The sequence below is a fragment of the Phocoena phocoena genome, chromosome 16, assembly GCF_963924675.1.
Source record: "Phocoena phocoena chromosome 16, mPhoPho1.1, whole genome shotgun sequence".
Taxonomy (NCBI): Eukaryota; Metazoa; Chordata; class Mammalia; order Artiodactyla; family Phocoenidae; genus Phocoena; species Phocoena phocoena.
In genome coordinates this window covers 9,031,649-9,050,305 of record NC_089234.1, presented here as the reverse complement: position 1 = coordinate 9,050,305, position 18,657 = coordinate 9,031,649, and the positions used below count along the sequence as shown (strand labels likewise).

At 44.1% G+C, this 18,657-nt stretch overlaps 1 protein-coding gene across 1 annotated transcript in view; it reads left to right on the top strand.

The window, feature by feature from the left end:
* The window catches only part of DMBT1 (deleted in malignant brain tumors 1), a 77,565-nt gene extending 71,987 nt beyond the window's left edge, over positions 1-5,578 (top strand). The window contains exons 35-37 of the mRNA XM_065894806.1: positions 2,721-3,109; positions 3,662-3,933; positions 5,412-5,578. Of these exons, the coding sequence (XP_065750878.1) occupies positions 2,721-3,109; positions 3,662-3,933; positions 5,412-5,578 (828 nt within the window). The remainder of the gene's footprint in view (positions 1-2,720; positions 3,110-3,661; positions 3,934-5,411) is intronic.
* Positions 5,579-18,657: the final 13,079 nt, after the last annotated feature.

Here is an 18,657-nt window from a genome sequence, read left to right as displayed (position 1 = left end):
CTTACTTAAATACCTGTATCCCCCAGCAAACCGTGCCTCCAGGGCAGGCCAATGTTTCATTCATCTATGCAACTGCAAGTGCCCCTGGTGTGGAGCCTAAGCCTTTATAATCATATCATTAAGGGCTAGTATGCGTGCCAGGCACTGAACTAAGAGTTCCACGAGACTTTCAAAATTCTCGAGACAACTTCTACTCCCATTTAATTGTGAGGAAACGGAAGCTTGCAGAGGTTAAGCCACTTGCCCTAGGCCACATGGTCATGAACTGTGGAGCCGGCATTCAAAGGCAGGACAGTATGATCCGTAGCTGGGACTGTCTACATCTCCTCCAGGTGCCCCGTTTAGTGGGTGTCTGACAAACGTTGGCTCGTGTGTCTGAATGGGCAAGGTCTCCCCACCACAGGAGTGGGACGCCAGGCGGAAGAGGCCGAGTCTCCATGGGATAGCCGTTGACGTGTCTGCCAGACTCCCACTCCATCCCAAGTGCCTTGTACACTGAGCAGACGCGTAATAATGAATTTTAATTTAAAATCAGAACAGCTTCTGATGATCAAGAAATACACCTGCCCCCCACTTTCACTGTTTGGCGTGCATTCAGAATCTAGCTTGACCACGGAAACCACAGGCAAATGTGGATTCAAGAACACTTTCATGTGAATATACAGAGTTCAATTGAAGGCACCTCAGCTTGTCTTTGAAGGAGTAACAAGGTGGCAACATTTATATGGTTTATTGCGATAACCACTGGCACTCCAATATAAAGCTCCCCCGGCTTTTTTAAAGAAAATATAAAGGCGGAAAATACAGTGTACTTCCCATGAAGGAATGGAAGGCATAGAGCCCATCCTAGGCCCTTTGCCAGACCTGAGTCCAAAGTGCGGGCTCTGGCGCCCCCTGCAGGCCAGAGCCTCCCTCTGACGGGAGAAAAGGGAAACCCACGGTCAGAGAGTGGGCAAGGGTCCCAGGGTGGCAAGACCACTTTAGACAGTTGTTAAACTTTTCTCTTTTCACATGTCTTTCTGGAAGGGACAAACTCAGAGCTGAATTTTGCAACCTTAGACATGAAGTTAAAACCTCTCCAACACATGCTGCTCTAAAGAATAATTATATATAGTTGTACAAGTGCTGGCTTCAGCAGGGAACTTGTCTCATTTCCCCAATGGCAAGGAATGAACTTTTGCTCCTGACAGGGTATATAACTAAATGTCATATGACATTTAGTGACAGTGACAAACTTGCTTTTTTTTTTTTTTTGCGGTACGCGGGCCTCTCACTGCTGTGGCCTCTCCCGTTGCGGAGCACAGGCTCCGGACGCGCAGGCTCAGCGGCCATGGCTCACGCGCCCAGCCGCTCCGCGGCATGTGGGATCCTCCCAGACCGGGGCACAAACCCGCGTCCCCCGCATTGGCAGGCGGACTCCCAACCGCTGTGCCACCAGGGGAGCCCCTATTTTTTTTTAGAGTAAGGTTGTCTCACATTTTGGGGCTTCTATTTAGGCCACTACGGCGTTATTTCTGTGCCTGTTCTTGCAGAGGCACCCACGGCTGGTGGGACCTCGTACCAGGCAAGGACAAGTTTGCTTAGGACCATCACAGCATTTGGGAGGGAAAGAGTGCACCACCCCCAGTCTCCACCTGGGGCTGCTACTCTTGTGCTCACCTCACCTGCGGCCAGATGCTCATGACCATGGGGCCTGCAGGGGCGCTCGCTCACCTGTGTCCTCTTGGCCATTTGGGCTGGTTGCTCCTGGCACCATCCTTCTTTCATCACAGGTACTTTTGCTGGACTTCTGTCCCCTGGACCTTTCCTCCATTCCATGGATCTTTATTGCTGCTACTGATGCTATAGTTAACACCAAGCCCTGGGAAAAGAGAGATGCTTAGACATCACTCTTTCCTTGAAATGCTTACAGACCACCAGGTGTGAGACTCTTGTCTCTGGAAAGGTCACTCTTATGAGACGGTAGGCACATCAAACAGCATGAGAGACCAACATTCTTATGAATTTGCTGCTTCATGAAAGGCACAGCAGGAAATGGTCCTGTGGTTTGGGGAGTGGAGAGGCAAAGCGTGACGGGAAGTGCTCCAGCATTGCCATGGCCTCCACTCCAACCCCTACACACGCCACCACCACCTTGTTGTCCATATGAGCCTCTGGGGAATTTCCTGCCCCAGAGGTCAGAGACCTGCCGCAGCCATAGCTCTGGATCTCTGTTGCTTCAGGCTCCAGCAGCTTCAGACACCAAACTGCAGTAACTACTGACCCATCCAAACAGCACAGTGAAAACGAATCGCACTAGCCCCTCCCACGACTGCCTCCCCTGATTTCTCCCAGCAAGAGTGAGAATGAAATAGAACAAGCCAGAAGGGCCCTGAGCCATGGAGACCACACTCAGCTTAGTCATACAGCAGGGGTAGGGCGTCATCCAGACACCCCCATCTTTCCATAAGCAGCAGCTCCTGGGAGGCACCGACACACTGTGGTCCCCAGCACGTGGCAGAGGAAAGGGGATGTGAGAAAGGAGGGAGTCTTGCCGGTGAGGGGTATCCATCCCAGGGAACGGCAGCCGTGGTGATAGGCACGTACCGTCTCTGTGTGGTTCTGGGAAGGTTCCGAAGACTTGCAGCATCATTTCAGTCTCATTCTCACCCGAGGCAGCAATGAGATTCCCTTAGCAGGTGCCGTTTGCCTGACTCTGCTCGCCTGCCTGTCTCTCCCAGGTGGATAATGATACCATCACCTACTCCAACTCCCTCAAAGCAGCTGTTTCGAGTGGCATCATCAAGAGGAGGAAGGACCTCCACATTTACGTCAGCTGCAAAATGCTCCAGAACACCTGGGTTAACACGATGTACATTGCTAATGACAGCCTCGAGGTCAAGAACATACAGTACAGCAATTTTGACATGAACATTTCCTTTTATACATCCTCTTCATTCTTATATCCCGTGACCAGCAGCCCATACTATGTGGGCCTGAACCAGGATTTGTACCTTCAGGCTGAAATCCTCCATTCTAACGCCTCCCTGGCCTTATTTGTGGACACCTGTGTGGCGTCACCATCTCCCGATGACTTTACATCTTTGACTTATGATCTCATCCGAAGTGGGTAAGGAGTGTCTTCATGGGGTGGACTTCAGCCTCTACCTGATAACTCGCACACAACCAGCCCTAGAGCTCAAGGAAGGCAGACTGGGCTCCCAGTAGCTCCAGCTTAACCAGCCAGGCTGTCACCTCTGGGCATCTGGAGAACTGAGTGGCCATCAAGCAGGTTAGCTATAAAGTAAAATTAGACTGAGTGACTAAATTCCAGGCAAGCCTTAATATGAAAAAAGACATGGAGGTTGGGATGCCAGCTCTGCCCCGTCCCAGCTGCATCATTCCGGACAGGCAATAGCACCTCTCTGAGCCAGTTTCTGCAGCCATCAAATGAGCGTAGTGAAGCCCATATCACAGCCTGTTGGAAGGATTAAACAAGAAGGAGGAGATGGGGTGCCGCACAAAGAGCATGCCAAGCAGGTGGTCCACAAGGAAGGCTGTGAAGGCAGCAGGCCGTCCCCTGACCGCCACCCTCTGAGGAGGGTGCACAGCCCACGGGGTGGGTGGCACGAGGAGTGCAGTGCCTTGTTGAGAGCTGACGGTGCCTCCTCTCCTCCTCCAGGTGTGTAAAGGATGAAACCTACCGATCCTACCACCAGCCCTCACCCAACGTCCTCCGCTTCAAGTTCAATTCCTTCCACTTCCTGAGCCGCTTCCCCTCCGTGTACCTGAAGTGCAAGATGGTCGTGTGCAGGGCGTACGACGCCTCGTCCCGCTGCAGTAGAGGCTGCATCGTGAGGGCCAAGAGGGGTGTGGGCTCCTACCAGGAGAAGGTGGATGTCGCCCTGGGACCCATCCAGCTGCAGGTCCCGCATGCTGAGAAGAGGAGCCTGGGTAGGTGGCCATCTCCCCACCCCGCCATCTGCCGGGGCCCAGGCCCGTGCACCATGGGGACTTGGGTTACTTCCATGGGTGTCCCGTTTCCCCTCGAATAGGGCTCCTGTGCTACCCTGGGTGATATGAAGTGGAGCTAGACCTGGTTCTCACCTTCTTCCAAGAGCTTCTGGTCTATGGGGGATGCACGTGTAGGGTTTGGTCAAGACAGTTCTAATGTGGGACACGGAACACCTGACAGTTTTACCCTCTGGGTTCTGAATACCCAACCTCACACTCATCTGTAAAACAAAAGCGTTAACACTCACCTCTCAGGACTGTTGAGGGCGTTACACAGAATACTGTTAGTTACACAGCTCTGGCCCTTGCCGGGTACAAGCCACTGGCTGCAAAGAGCGGTGATTTTGCTACTATCGTTATTGTCACCAATGTTAACATTAATCGTCACATTATTACTTATAATGATGATGACAAACTGTAGCCCTGGAGAAGCTCATGCAATCAGGGTCTGGGCAGGGCCGTGTAGGTCCAGGCAGGACTGGTTTATTCTCACGGCTCCAAGGGGTTGATCCTGGAAAAGCCATTTCATTTTCCCCATCTAGAACGGGGAGCAGATTTCCCACTGTGCTGTTCTGTTGTGCATGTGGGTGAGGAAATGTCTGCCGAGGGATTCCCGTGATTTCTGGTCCAGGCCGGGCCAGGTCAACAAATGTGGTGGCCTTGGTGACAGGGGCAGATGTGGGGCGGCGCTAGAGTCACAAATCCTCCCGCAGTCACAGGCTTCACCCCACAAGGATCTTTGACAGCTCTCTCCCCTCAGGGCCCAGATCCAGGCCCTCCCCTGGAAGTCTGGCTTGCTTCCAGGCTCTTTCCTCCCATCTGCAACATTCCAGGCATCTTTGGAAGACCTATTATGTGCCAGGAGACAGAGAACTAAATATATCAAAATCCTTGCCCGGAGGAGCTTCCATTCCAGCGGGAGGGGACACTGTGCGGCCATAAGTCACCTGCATGGTACCCACCACGGGGGCTGGAGCTACAAGAGAGAAGGAAGGCAGGGCAGAGGGAGGGGCAAAGGCGGCCGATGGGGACTCTGCTCATGTCTCTCGTTTCCCTTCTCTTCCCACCGACACTGTGCTAGCTTAAGTCCGGTGTCCCTCTTGCTGGGACCTTTGTGCCCATTTCCCAAATGGGCTCAAATGCCCCAACTCACTCTCCTCCCATCCATCGGGAGCCTTCAGCCAGATCTTATGCCAAAGGCCAGCTCTGACTTCCTGTTCACAAACCTTTGCTCCTGTTGGCTGACAAGACACTGTGAAATCTGCCAGGGCTGACACTCAGCTGCTCTTTGGGGTCTGACCTCATTTTCCTGAAAGGCACTCTTTTCTCCCTTCTTTTCCCCACCCACCAAACAGTTCTGATTGCCATCACCCTGCCCTCGGAACCCCGTCCTTACTTCTCTCCCCTCTCCTTCCCAGACCAGCCAGAGGTTGACCTGGAAGAGAAGACCAGCGCCCAGGGGAGCTACCACAGCACCACCATCCTTGCTGGGGTCTTCCTGGTCGTGCTCTTGGCTGTAGCAGCCTTCACATTGGGGAGGAGCACCCGTGCTGCCCATGGCCAGCGTCTGAGCTCTAGGATGTGAAGCAGGAGATAACGCGCAGTGCTCAGACACAGGCCCCCATGCTCTGGAGCCCGTGAGAGGAGGGAAGAAACCAGTGTCCAGAGCTTGGCACACAGAGCACCCAACTCTGGCCCAGGTGCACAGTGGTGGGTGGTGGAGGAGGGGGTGAGAAAGATGGGAGCAGGTTTTCCCAGAAACGCAGACTTGGTGCTGGGACAAAATGTCAGGCAAGCAGGTGCTGGAACCTAGAATCCCACGTGAGGCAGTGAGCCACACACTAGAAGCAGCAGCGCATGTTCTAGATAGAATTTCTTTTCTGACTTTTCATGAACCAGCTTCTTTGGCCTGTGGTGTATATCTTAGCCTTTTCTTATTATAGGACAAGCCAAATAAAGAACTTTTTCAAAGCAAGTGTCGGTTCGGTCACTGTTTCCAGCGTCACATCTAAGCACTAATCCCTTCATGTTAGGTAGACAGGTTAACGTGGGCTCCCACAAGGAGTGAGAAAGGCCACGGGGCCCTGCCCTGTCGTGCCCCTGAGGCAGAGAAGAGTGCGGAGTGAGCAGTGGACAGATGGGGCTGAGACAGCTTCACCGCATCCTCCACGCACAGCCCCTGGGGGTCTTCACGGGCAAGGCGGCTGTGATGGGCAGACAGCCACGCCCACATCAACCTGCCTCTCCTCCCTGGACCCATTACAGCCTCCGTACGCAGGGCATGAGAGGCAAAGTTGGGCACATTCCCTTCTTGTACGTGTCCTCGATGGAGCAGGTAGTTGTAGGAGGGCTGAGGTTGGCCCAAGGGGCCTGGGGTGGTGTCAAGCTTGGGGTGTGGGCTGAGAGGGTGAAATGTCAGGAGCTCATGGGGGCAACAGGACAGAAAACTCTCGACAGAGACCCGCAATGACCCATGACATGTCCGCTCCCTCCCACAGGGCCTCCCGTGAGGTGTGAAGTGTGGAGTAGACTTGGTGGAGGGTCAGGAAGTACAGGAAGTTGGAGCCTTTAACATCTGTGTGAAAGCATCTCCCGCTAGGTTGACAGGGGACCTGCTTGACACCGCTGCATGCGGTTGGCCATCTGACCACTAAAACCTCTGTCCCCTGTCCTTTGGCCGCTGGAGCCTCATTTATATCACCCTGGTTTGGGAGGGGACCACTCATCCTTATTTTCCTGGGACCTTCTTGGTTTGGCACTCCTGCCCCTTGTCCTGAGAATCCCCTCTGCTCCCCGACTAACCAGGAGGGTTGGTCAACCTAAACTTTGGGCAGCAGGGCTAGCGGGGAGCTGGGGTCTAGGTTCCCATGACAACCACGCAATGTAGCAGACAGGATGGAGAAGCAGGCAGCAGACCAGGCCGAAGTGCAGCAACCGAGGTGGCTGCTACCTGCCTTGATGCCCCGGACACAGGATCTGGGAGACGGCCCTTAGCTCAGGTTAGTGTCTGGTCTTTTTTTTTTGGTCTCTACAGGCCAAGACCAGATGGGTGAGAAGACCTCAGGTTTTACTCAGGACTGGATCAAAACCCTGAGTTACAAAAGCATATGGGCCTTCACGACGTGTGTGTGCGTGTGTGTGCGTGTGTGTGCGTGCGTGTGTGTGCGTGTGTGTGTGTGCACGCACACATCTGGCGTGGGCTGGATAACGTCTTCCATGTGAGGAGCTAGGCCAGCACCACTGATGTTCACTCTCCAGTGTGTGAGCACAGGGACATCTCTGCCTGCGAGAGAAGTGGAAAACGGAAAGTGTCTAGTGGGGAAGGGCCCCTGGTGGCTGGAGTCACAGGACCCCGTTCTAACAGGATGTCCATTTCAGGAAGAGATTCCTGGAAGGAAGGCTAGTCCTGCTTTGACTTCTCTGTGGAGGGAAGCTCTAGCTCAGAGAGAGAAGAAGCCATTTGGGAGTTGTCTGCCCTTTTCTGGAGGACCAGCTGGAAACTGCAAACGGGCTGCCTCCGCAAAGCCGCGGGCACTGAGCCCACCCTGGGGCTGCGCTTTGCGGGAACGGAGAGCAGTCGGATGAGGCCCAGGGCTTTTCCTTGCACTTGCTCTCAGTTTGTAACTGCATCTGTAACGTGCCTGACTCTTTTCTCTAACACAGGGAAGCAGATTGACATCCTCCCTGGAGACAAAGGCTGCTGAACTGGAATTAGGTTTGGCTTGTAGTGGTTGTGGGGGGGCAAAAGCTTATGGTTACCCTCTTAGGGTTTTATGCGGCAGGGCTGCGGCTTCAGTTGACAGAAGACAACTCAACAGGAGGAAAACATACAAGTTTATTTAATGCAAGTTTTACATGACATGGGGAGAGACTTCATAAGAACTGGAAACCCCCCAAATTGGGAAACCTACTTGCTTTTATATGTGTTTCAACAAAGAGAAACAACGGTGGAAAAGTAATTACACTGTGTGAGGAAGACAAGATAATTAGAATTATTTTACCAAGGTCTCTGTGTATAGAATTCTCTGGACTCAACTTTATGTCCTGATGACAAGGATGTTATTTCCGTCTGGCATCAGGAGGATGCATTTCAATGGCAACTTATCTCCTGTTTTTAAGAAAAAGAAAGAAGGTCAGAGTGCACGTGAGTGTGTTGTTGCTTTGGATTTGTCTTTTTTCAAGTGTCTTTAAGTCAAAACAGTCAATATGCCATATCAACATACTTTCTGGTGGCAAGTTCTGAATTCCTTCAGGGTAAACGTGAAAGCAGGTTCAAGATTTTAAATAGGCTCAATTGTTTTAAAGCTAAGTCATTTCAAACTTTAGAGTCACTCAGGAGCCTCTCTGGTTGAGCTGGTGCAGGGCAGTGATCTATAGTCCTCCTGTTCCCAACTGTGATTCTTACAGAGTCGACTCACCAGTCACTTTGAGAAATGTTCCTTTGCCTTTGGGTAAAAACCTCCCTGAAATTCAGCACATGACTATATGGATAACATAGGGAAAAATCAAAAGCTCACGTGGGTTCAAATAGAAAAGTAATGTTTCTAAGATCTGGCAACACTGATGACACAAAAATGGCCGGTAGGTTGAAGCTCAGGGGTCAACTGAGAGCTGGGAGCCGCCGTGTCCTCCACTGACATGACCTGCTGGGAGGGCCAGGAGCCGGCCAACCACATGGGGACTGACGTGCATCCACCCGCCCAACGACCACCAGCTAAGGGAGGCTGATGAAGACCTTCTGCTGGACCTGGGGCCCCGCTGTGGGAGACGGAAGGTGGACACAGCGCAGGCACTCCTGGATCTCTGACTAGATCTCCAACTAGATCTGCAGTATCTCTGCAGGAGATCCAGCTGGCCCAGGAAAGAGCCACGGGGAGGTGACTGTGAAACCACTAGGACCAGGAGAGGAGACTGTGGGGACAGAGGATGGGGAGAGGGCTGCGGGAGACACAGAGATCATGAAGATATCCCGCTCCAAATGGACCTACAAAACCAAGTGACAACACATTTATTGAAGGAAATGCTAAGCATGTTGGCCAAGGAAATCAACAACTGGCACAGAAGTTTACTCTGGGTTAGTGTGTTTGGGGAGATTGTTTCTTGTTTTTTGTTTGTTTTGCCTCACGTGTCTAAATGACCAACTTTATTTAATCAGTGATAAGTTTCCTCAAAGGTGTTCTAAAAGCCGTTTGGCTCTTTTATGTTTTTTTTTTAACATTTTATAATTTTATTTATTTTTTTATACAGCAGGTTCTTATTAGTTGTCCATTTTATACATATTGGTGTATATATGTCAATCCCAATGAACTGGGAGATTGAGATTATTTTTAACGACGTCAAATTTACATAACATAAAATGAACCATTTCAAGGGTACTTCAGTGGAGTTTGGTATTATCACCGTGTTGTACAGCCACCAAGTCTATCTAGTTCTAACGCATTTTCATCAGCCCTAAATGAAGCCCACAGCATAAATGGTCATCTCTTTTCCCCTCCATCCTGTTGGAAGACTGACACTACCTTGCCACCACCCATCTGCTTCTGTCTCTATGGATTTACCTCGTCACTCCAGATTAATTTTTAAGAACACTCCTGCAAAGACTGTAATAGGAATCTTGAAGGAGATCAATGGTATCTTGAAGGCATAACTTCTGATATTTAAAAAAATAATTATTTATTTTGAAATAATTTCAAAGCCATATGGGCAAGAATCTTCAACAAAATGTTAGTATGTTGAATCCAATAGTGTATACACACGATCATGTGGGATTACTTATGGGTATGTAAGGCTGGTTGAACATTCAAAAGTCAATTATTGTAATCCAGCACATCAATAGGGTGAAAAAGAAAAATCACATGATCATAACAATATATGCATGAAAACATTTGACAAAATTCAACTCATTTATCATCAGTATTCAGGGTAAAATAGGAATAGAGGGAAACTTCCTCAACTTCAGAAAGAATATGCATAAAAACCCCATAGCAGGCATCATACTTAATGATGAGAAATTCAAATCTTCCCATGAATATCTGGTACAGGGCAAGTATATTCCCTCTCACCACTCCTTTTCAACCTCATACTGGAAAGTTTTGCTTCCAGTATGCAATAAGGCAAAGAAAGTAAGTAAAAAGTATTCGGATTGGTAAGGAAGAGATTAACTTTGTTCACAGATGACATGATCGTCTCTTAGAGAATATGAAAGAACTGTTAAGAAGAAAAAAAAGCCTCTTGTAAGTAATACGTGATTATATCAAGGCTGCAGAATAAAAAGGTTAATATACAAAAGTCAATTGTTTGCCTATATATCAGCAATGAACAAACAAAATTTGAAGTAAAAAACACAATATAATTTACATTAATACCCCAAAAGTGAAATGCTTAGGTTTTAATCAAACAAAATTTTTACGTGATCTACATGAGAAAAACTACAAAACTCTTTTGAATTAAATCAAAGGATAGCTAAGTGAATGGAGAGATAATCCATGTTCATGGGCAGGAAGACTCAATATTGTCAAGATTTTAGCTCTTCCCAAATTGATCTATAAATTCAATGCAATCCCATTCAAAATCCCAGCAAGTTATTTTGTGGGTATGAACAAGCTGACTGAAAACTTTATATGTGGAGGCAAATGACACAAAATAGACAAGAAAATAGTGAAGGAGAAGAACAAAATTGGAAGACTGACACTATCTGACTTCAAATTTTCTATAATGCTACAGTTATCAAGACAGCATGAACAACTCATACAGCTTAATATAAAAAAAAAGCTCAATCAAAAAATGGGCAGAAGACCTAAATATCAATAGAAATTTCTCCAAAGAAGACACATAGATGGCCAACAGGCACGTGAAAAGATAATCAATATCACTAATTATTAGAGAAATGCAAATTGAAACCACAATGAGGTATCACCTCACACCAGTCAGAATGGCCATAGTTAAAAAGCCTACAAATAACAAATGCTGGAGAGGGTGTGGAGAAAAGGGAACCCACCTACACTGTTGGAGGGAATGTAAATTGGTGCTGCCACTATGGAGAGCTGAATGGAAGTTACTTAAAAACCAAAAATAGTGTTAACATATGATCTAGAAATCCTGCTCCTAGGAATACATCTGGAGAAAACTCTAATTCAAAAAGATACATGCACTCCAATGTTCATAGCAGCACTGTTTACAACAGCCAAGACATGGAAGCAACCTAAATGCCCATTGACTGATGAATGGCTAAAGAAGATGTGGTATATATATATATATATATATATATATATATATATATATATATACACAATGGAATACTACTCAGCCATAAAAAAGAATGAAATAGTGTCATTTGCAGTAATGTGGATGGACCCAGAGATTATCACATTAAGTGAAGTAAGTCAGACAGAGAAAGACAAATATCATATGATATCACTTATATGTGGAATCTAATCATGTATCATGGTATTTACACAAAAATAATTGAAAACTTATGTTCACACAAAAATCTGCACTCGAATGTTATGCAGCTTTATTAATAATTGTCAAAACTCAGAAGCAACCAAGACGTCCTTTGGTAGGTGAATGAATCAATAAAGTGTAGTACATCCAGGAATGGAACATTATCCAGCACTAAAAAGAAATGAGCTATCAAACCATGAAAAGGGACTTCCCTGGTAGTGCAGGGGTTAAGAATTCACCTGCCAATGCAGGGGACATGGGTTCAATCCCTGGTCTGGGAAGATTCCACGTGATATGGAGCAACTAAGCCCATGCACCCCAATTACTGAGCCTGTGCTCTAGAGTCCACGAGCCACAACTACTGAAGCTTGCATGCTGCAACTACTGAGCCCACATGCTGCAACTACTGAAGCCTGTGCACCTAGAGCCAGTGCTCCACAACAAGAGAAGCCACCACAATGAGAAGCCCGTGCACTGCAATGGAGGGTAGCCCCTGCTCACCGCAACTAGAGAAAGCCCATGCACAACAATGAAGATCCAACACAGCCGAAAAAACAAACAAACGAAACAAAAAAAAGAAAAGACAAATGGAAGAAACTTAAAGGCATATTGATAAGTGAAAGACGCCAATCTGATAAAGCTACATACTTTACCATTCCAGCTATTTGACATTCTAGAAAATGTAAAACTATGAAGACAGTAAAAAGGTCAGTGGTTTGCAGGGCTTAGGGAGGAGTGATGAATATGTGGAGCACAGAGGATTTTGAGGGCAATGAAAATACTCTGTGTGATATTATAATGATGGATATATGTCATTATACATTTGTCCAAACCCATAGAATGTTCGAACACCGAGAGTGAAGTCTAATGTAAACCACCAACTTCAGATGATTATGATGCTTCAATTTTGATTCATCAGTTGTGACAAATGTACCACCCTGATGAGTTATGATGATAATAGACTAGGCTATGCATGTGTGGGGCTTAGGATATGTGGGAAATCTCTGTGACTCCCTCACAATTTTGCTCTAAACCTAAAACTGCTTTTAAAAATAGCCTTATGACAGGAATTTCTTGGTGATCCAGTGGTTAGGACTCCGAACTTCCACTGCTGGGGCCTGCGTTCAATCCCTGGTTGGGGAACTAAGATCCCACAAGCTGCATGGCATGGCCAAAAAAAAAAAAAAAAAGGTCTCATGAAAACAAGGGTAATGAGACAGATTTTTAAAATAACTATTTTGTCCATTCATCCATTCATTAATTCTTTGATTCAATAAATGTTTATTGTTTGCCAAAAAAATGGTATTAGTAATTCAAAGTGTCCTGCATCAAAAAACCATAGTTCCTGATAGTTTTTTAAAGAAATATAACTCTCAACAAAATGAGTATAGAGGGAACACACCTCAACATAATAAAAGCCATATACGACAAGCCCACAGCTAATACCATACTCAATGGTGAAAAGCTGAAAACATTTCCTCTAATATCAGGAACATGACAAGGAGGTCCACTCTTGCCACTTTTATTCAACACAGTATTGGAATTCCTAGCCACAGCAATCAGAAAAGACAAAGAAATAAAAAGAGTCCAAATTGGAAAGGCAGAAGTTAAATGTCACTGTTTGCAGATGACATTGTAGTATACATAGAAAATCCTAAAGATAAAACCCAAGAACTACTGGAACTCATCAATTAACTTGGTAAAGTGGCAGGATACAAAACTAATATAAAGAAATCTGTTTCACTTCTATACACTAAACACAAACTATCAGAAAATGAAATTAAAAAAACAATCCCATTCACAATCACATCAAAAAGAATAAAATACCTAAGAATAAACCTAAGGTGGTAAAAGACCTGTACCAAGAAAACTATAGGACACTAATGAAAGAAACTGAAGATGACACAATCAGATGAAAAGATATACCATGTTCATGGATTGGAAGAATTAATATTGGTAAAATGACTGTAATATCCATGGCAATCTGCAGAATCAAAGCAATCCCTATCAAAATACCAATAGCATTCTTCACAGAACTGGAACAAATACTTCTAAAATTTGTATGGAAACACAAAATACCCTGAATAGTCAAAGTAATCTTGAAAAAGAAGAACAAAGCTGAAGCTATCTCTCTGCTGCCTGATTTCAATCTATGTTATAAAGCTACAGTAATCAAAACAGTCTGGTACCAGCAGAGAAACAGACACATAGATCAATGGAACAGAATGGAAAGCCCAGAAGTTAACCCACACATATATGGGCAATTAACGTAAGATAAAGGAGGCAAGAATATACAATGGGGAAAAGACAGCCTCTTCAATAAACTGTGTTGGGAAAACTGGACAGTTACTTGTCCAGCAAAAGAATGAAACTAAACTACCCTCTTATATTGGTCACAAAAATAAATTCAAAATGGATTAAAGACCTAAATATAAGACTAGAAACCATAAAACTTCTAGAAGAAAACATAAGCTCTTTGACATTGGTCTTAGTAATATTTTTTGGATATGTCTCCTTGGGCAAGGGAGACAAAAGTAAAAATAAATAAGACTACTTCAAAGTAAAAATCTTTCACACAGGGAAGGAAACTATCAACAAAACAAAAAGACCACTTACTGAATGAAAGAAGATATTTGTAAATGATATATCTGCTACTGAAATAAGGAAGATATTTGCAAATGATATATCTGCTACCGAAATAAGGAAGATATTTGCAAATGATATATCTGCTACCGAAATAAGGAAGATATTTGCAAATGATATATCTGCTACCGAAATAAGGAAGATATTTGCAAATGATATATCTGCTACCGAAATAAGGAAGATATTTGCAAATGATATATCTGCTACCGAAATAAGGAAGATATTTGCAAATGATATATCTGCTACCGAAATAAGGAAGATATTTGCAAATGATATATCTGCTACCGAAATAAGGAAGATATTTGCAAATGATATATCTGCTACCGAAATAAGGAAGATATTTGCAAATGATATATCTGCTACCGAAATAAGGAAGATATTTGCAAATGATATATCTGCTACCGAAATAAGGAAGATATTTGCAAATGATATATCTGCTACCGAAATAAGGAAGATATTTGCAAATGATATATCTGCTACCGAAATAAGGAAGATATTTGCAAATGATATATCTGCTACCGAAATAAGGAAGATATTTGCAAATGATATATCTGCTACTGAAATAAGGAAGATATTTGCAAATGATATATCTGCTACCGAAATAAGGAAGATATTTGCAAATGATATATCTGCTACCGAAATAAGGAAGATATTTGCAAATGATATATCTGCTACCGAAATAAGGAAGATATTTGCAAATGATATATCTGCTACCGAAATAAGGAAGATATTTGCAAATGATATATCTGCTACCGAAATAAGGAAGATATTTGCAAATGATATATCTGCTACCGAAATAAGGAAGATATTTGCAAATGATATATCTGCTACTGAAATAAGGAAGATATTTGCAAATGATATATCTGCTACTGAAATAAGGAAGATATTTGCAAATGATATATCTGCTACTGAAATAAGGAAGATATTTGCAAATGATATATCTGCTACTGAACTGAACTTGGGTCCACATGCCTGATGTGCAGCAAAGCCAATATATTGACACTGGGTTGTGGCCAAGGAAAGTACAGCATTTACTGCTGGATGCTAAGCAAAGAGAATGGGCAACTTATGTTCATATGGCCGGAAATCTTGGATGATTTTCAGGGGAGGGTTTTTAAAGACAGTGTGAGGGAGAGGGTCACAGGGTGTGTTTCAGCTCATGCACAATTCTCTGGTTGGTTGATGGTGATGTTTCAGGAATCTCAACCATCAACCTTCTGGTTCCAAAAGGTCTGGGGTCTACATACTGGTGGTCAGCATACAGTTAACTTCCTTCACCTGGTCGGGGTTTTAGTATCTGCAAAACGACTCAAGGATATGGCTCAGGATATTCTCTATAGCCCTTAAGGAGGAACTAAAGGTCCTTGACTTTGTTTTATGGTTAAACTCTTATTATGTTGTCTTGCTTGATTGCTTTCCTTTGTTTCTGCATATTCTCACTTCTCTGATTAAATTTGTTCTTTGGAACTCAGGGAAGGTGTAGGATGCTAAATCTTCTCTCCAAACAAGAGGAGGGAAACAGGAGGGCGTCTGTCCCCAGGAAAGCCCTATAGGGTCCTATTCTATTTCGTGTCCTAAAAGGGATTAATATCCAAAATTTACAAAGAACTCATACAACTCAACGTGAAAAATAAACAATCTGATTAAAAAAGAGGGTCTGAATAGATATTTTCCAGAGAAGACATACAGATGGCCAACAGGAACATGAAAAGATGCTCCACATCACTAATCACCAGGGAAATGCAAATCAAAAGCACACTGAGATATCACCCACACGTGTCAGAACGACTATTTCCAAAAGAAAAAAGATAACAAGTGTTGGCATGGATGTGCAGAAAAGGGAATCCTTGTGCACTGTCGGTGGGAGTATAAGTTGGTGCAGCCACTATGGAAAACACAATGCAGATTTGTAAAAAAATTAAAAATACAACTACAATATTAACCAGCAGTTCCACTCCTGGGTATTTATCTGAAGAAAATGAAAAGATATATGCACTCCAATGATCATAGCAGCATTATTTACAATAGCCAAGATATGGAAGCAATTTAAGGGCCCATCAATAGATGAATGGACAAAGAAGAGGTGGTACATACATATGATGCGATGTTACTAAGCCATAGAAAAGAATGAAATTTTGTCATTTACAACAACATGATAGACCCAAAGGGTTCTATGATAAGTGAAATAAGTCAGACAAAGACAAATACTGCATGATTTTGCTTATAGGTGGAATCTAAAAAACAAAACAAATGAACAAACATGATGAAACAAACAGAATTACAGACAGAGAGAAAAAACAGGTGATTGCCAGAAAGGAAATGGGTAGGAGGAGGAAAGAAATAGGTGACAGAGATTAAGAGGTAGATACTTTCAGTCACAAAATAAGTGAGTCACAAGTATGAAATATACAGTGTGAGGAATACCATCAATAACTAAGTAATATCTTTCTATGGTGACATCGTAACAAAACTTTGAAACGTACAGGAATATCTCTTCACTATGTTATGTACCAGGAACTAACATAGTGTTTAAGGTTGTTGTACTTCAAAAACAAACAAACTCACAGAATAAGATATCAGATTAATGGTTACCAGAGGAGGTGGGTAGGGGAGGGAGAATTGGATGAAGTCAGTCAAAAAGGACAAACTTCCAGTCATAAGAAAAATTAGTACTAGGCATGTAATGTACAACATGATAAATACAATCAACACTGTATGTTATACATTAAAGTTGCTAAGAAAGAAAATCCTTAGAGTTTTCATCACATGGAAAAAATTTTTTTCTATTTCTTTAGTTTATAACTATATGAGATTATGGATGATCACTAAACTTATTATGATAAATATTTTGTGATGTATGTAAGGTAAATCATTATGCTATACACCTTAAACTTATACAGTGCTGTATGTTAATTATATCTCAATAAAAGTGGAAGAAAAAATAGGAATTCAGAGATTATTTAATAAAATATGATGGTGGATGCCCTGAAATTATCCAGAGTGAAAAAAAAAAAAGTTTTCTGCTCAAAGGCCATAGTTTCAGGCAATTTTACAAGGAAATATCACTGTTTTCAATCATCTTTATCTTTTTTTTTTATAAAATTATTTTATTTTATTTATTTATTTTTGGCTGCATTGGGTCTTCGTTGCTGCGCACGGTCTTTCTCTAGTTGCGGGAAGCGGGGGCTACTCTTCGTTGCGGTGCGTGGGCTTCTGACTGCAGTGGCTTCTCTTGTTGCAGAGCACGGGTTCTAGGCACACAGGCTCAGTAGTTGTGGCTCGCGGGCTCTAGAGCACAGGCTCGGTAGTTGTGGCGCATGGGCTTACTTGCTCCGCGGCATGTGGGATCTTCCCGGACCAGGGTTTGAACCCGTGTCCCCTGCATTGGCAGGCGGATTCTTAACCACTGCGCCACCAGGAAAGCCCAATCATCTTTACCTTATTCAAAATATCTTAGAGGAAGTAAAAAGGCTACCCAGATCGTTTTAAATTTAGAATAATCTCATAAAATTATGATCTGATGTGAGTAATAGGCAAGGACAGTACAGGAGAGGAAACTAGGCAAAGTTATGAACATAGATGCAAATATAAGATAAAAGAAAATGGAATAGGATAGAACTTTAGGGAACTGAATTTAGTAGTTTATAAAATATTCTTAAAAAGTAAGGTTTTACATAGATAAAGTTGGATACTGCTACTAACCACTTATTTAAATTTATCAGTAGATGAGATCATTTCCTTCTTTGCTGGTTTTTAAAGTTTTATTTTTTGTGTGTGCAAGGACTGAATTTGAATAAAATTAGTAAACAAGGGGGAAAAAAGTAAGGTTTTACCCTAAGAATGCAAACGTAATTTGAAATCAGAAAATCTATTAATGAAATTTCTCATATTAATAGAATTAACACTAAAATCCATATTAACACCTCAATGGATACAGAAGCAAATTCAACAAAACCGAATAGCTATTCATGTTGTAACAAAACGCTTAGAAACTAGTCATTGAAGGAAACAAGTTTAAGTTCATAACTCACAACAAGAAAGAACATACAGCAAAACATATAATTTATAACTGAGACGTCAGGAGCAAGCCTAGAACACTACAGAATGACTGTCATCAAGTTCAGTCAACGTTGGGTTGGAGGCTTTCCCCCAGTATAGCCAATATAGCCTTTCCTCTAAAGAAAAGTGAGATGGAGCAGGTCTGCTCAGCTTGTGGGGCTCAAACAGAAGACAGCTCTTGTTCTTCTGAGTCTCTAAGGAAACTTAGAAGCACTTTCTGTCCTTGGATTCATGAGACCTTAAATGGGTGAGGATGTTTCCTGCTGCGTGTGATTGAAACCCCATCTCAAATGCCTTCAACAACAAGGACGGGGATGACTCCTGGGGCTGGAAGAGTGGAGGCTTTGGAGGTGAGGTTGCCCAGTGGCTCTGGACTGGCAGCCCCACCCTCCTCTTGCCTTGTGACTTGACTTCACTCTCAGTTGGGAGGAAGTGGAGAGCAGACCTCGCCCACCTCCCCTGCAGCCAGACCTTTCCTTTCACTTCAGTGGCCCATTTAGGGGACACGCTCATTCCTGC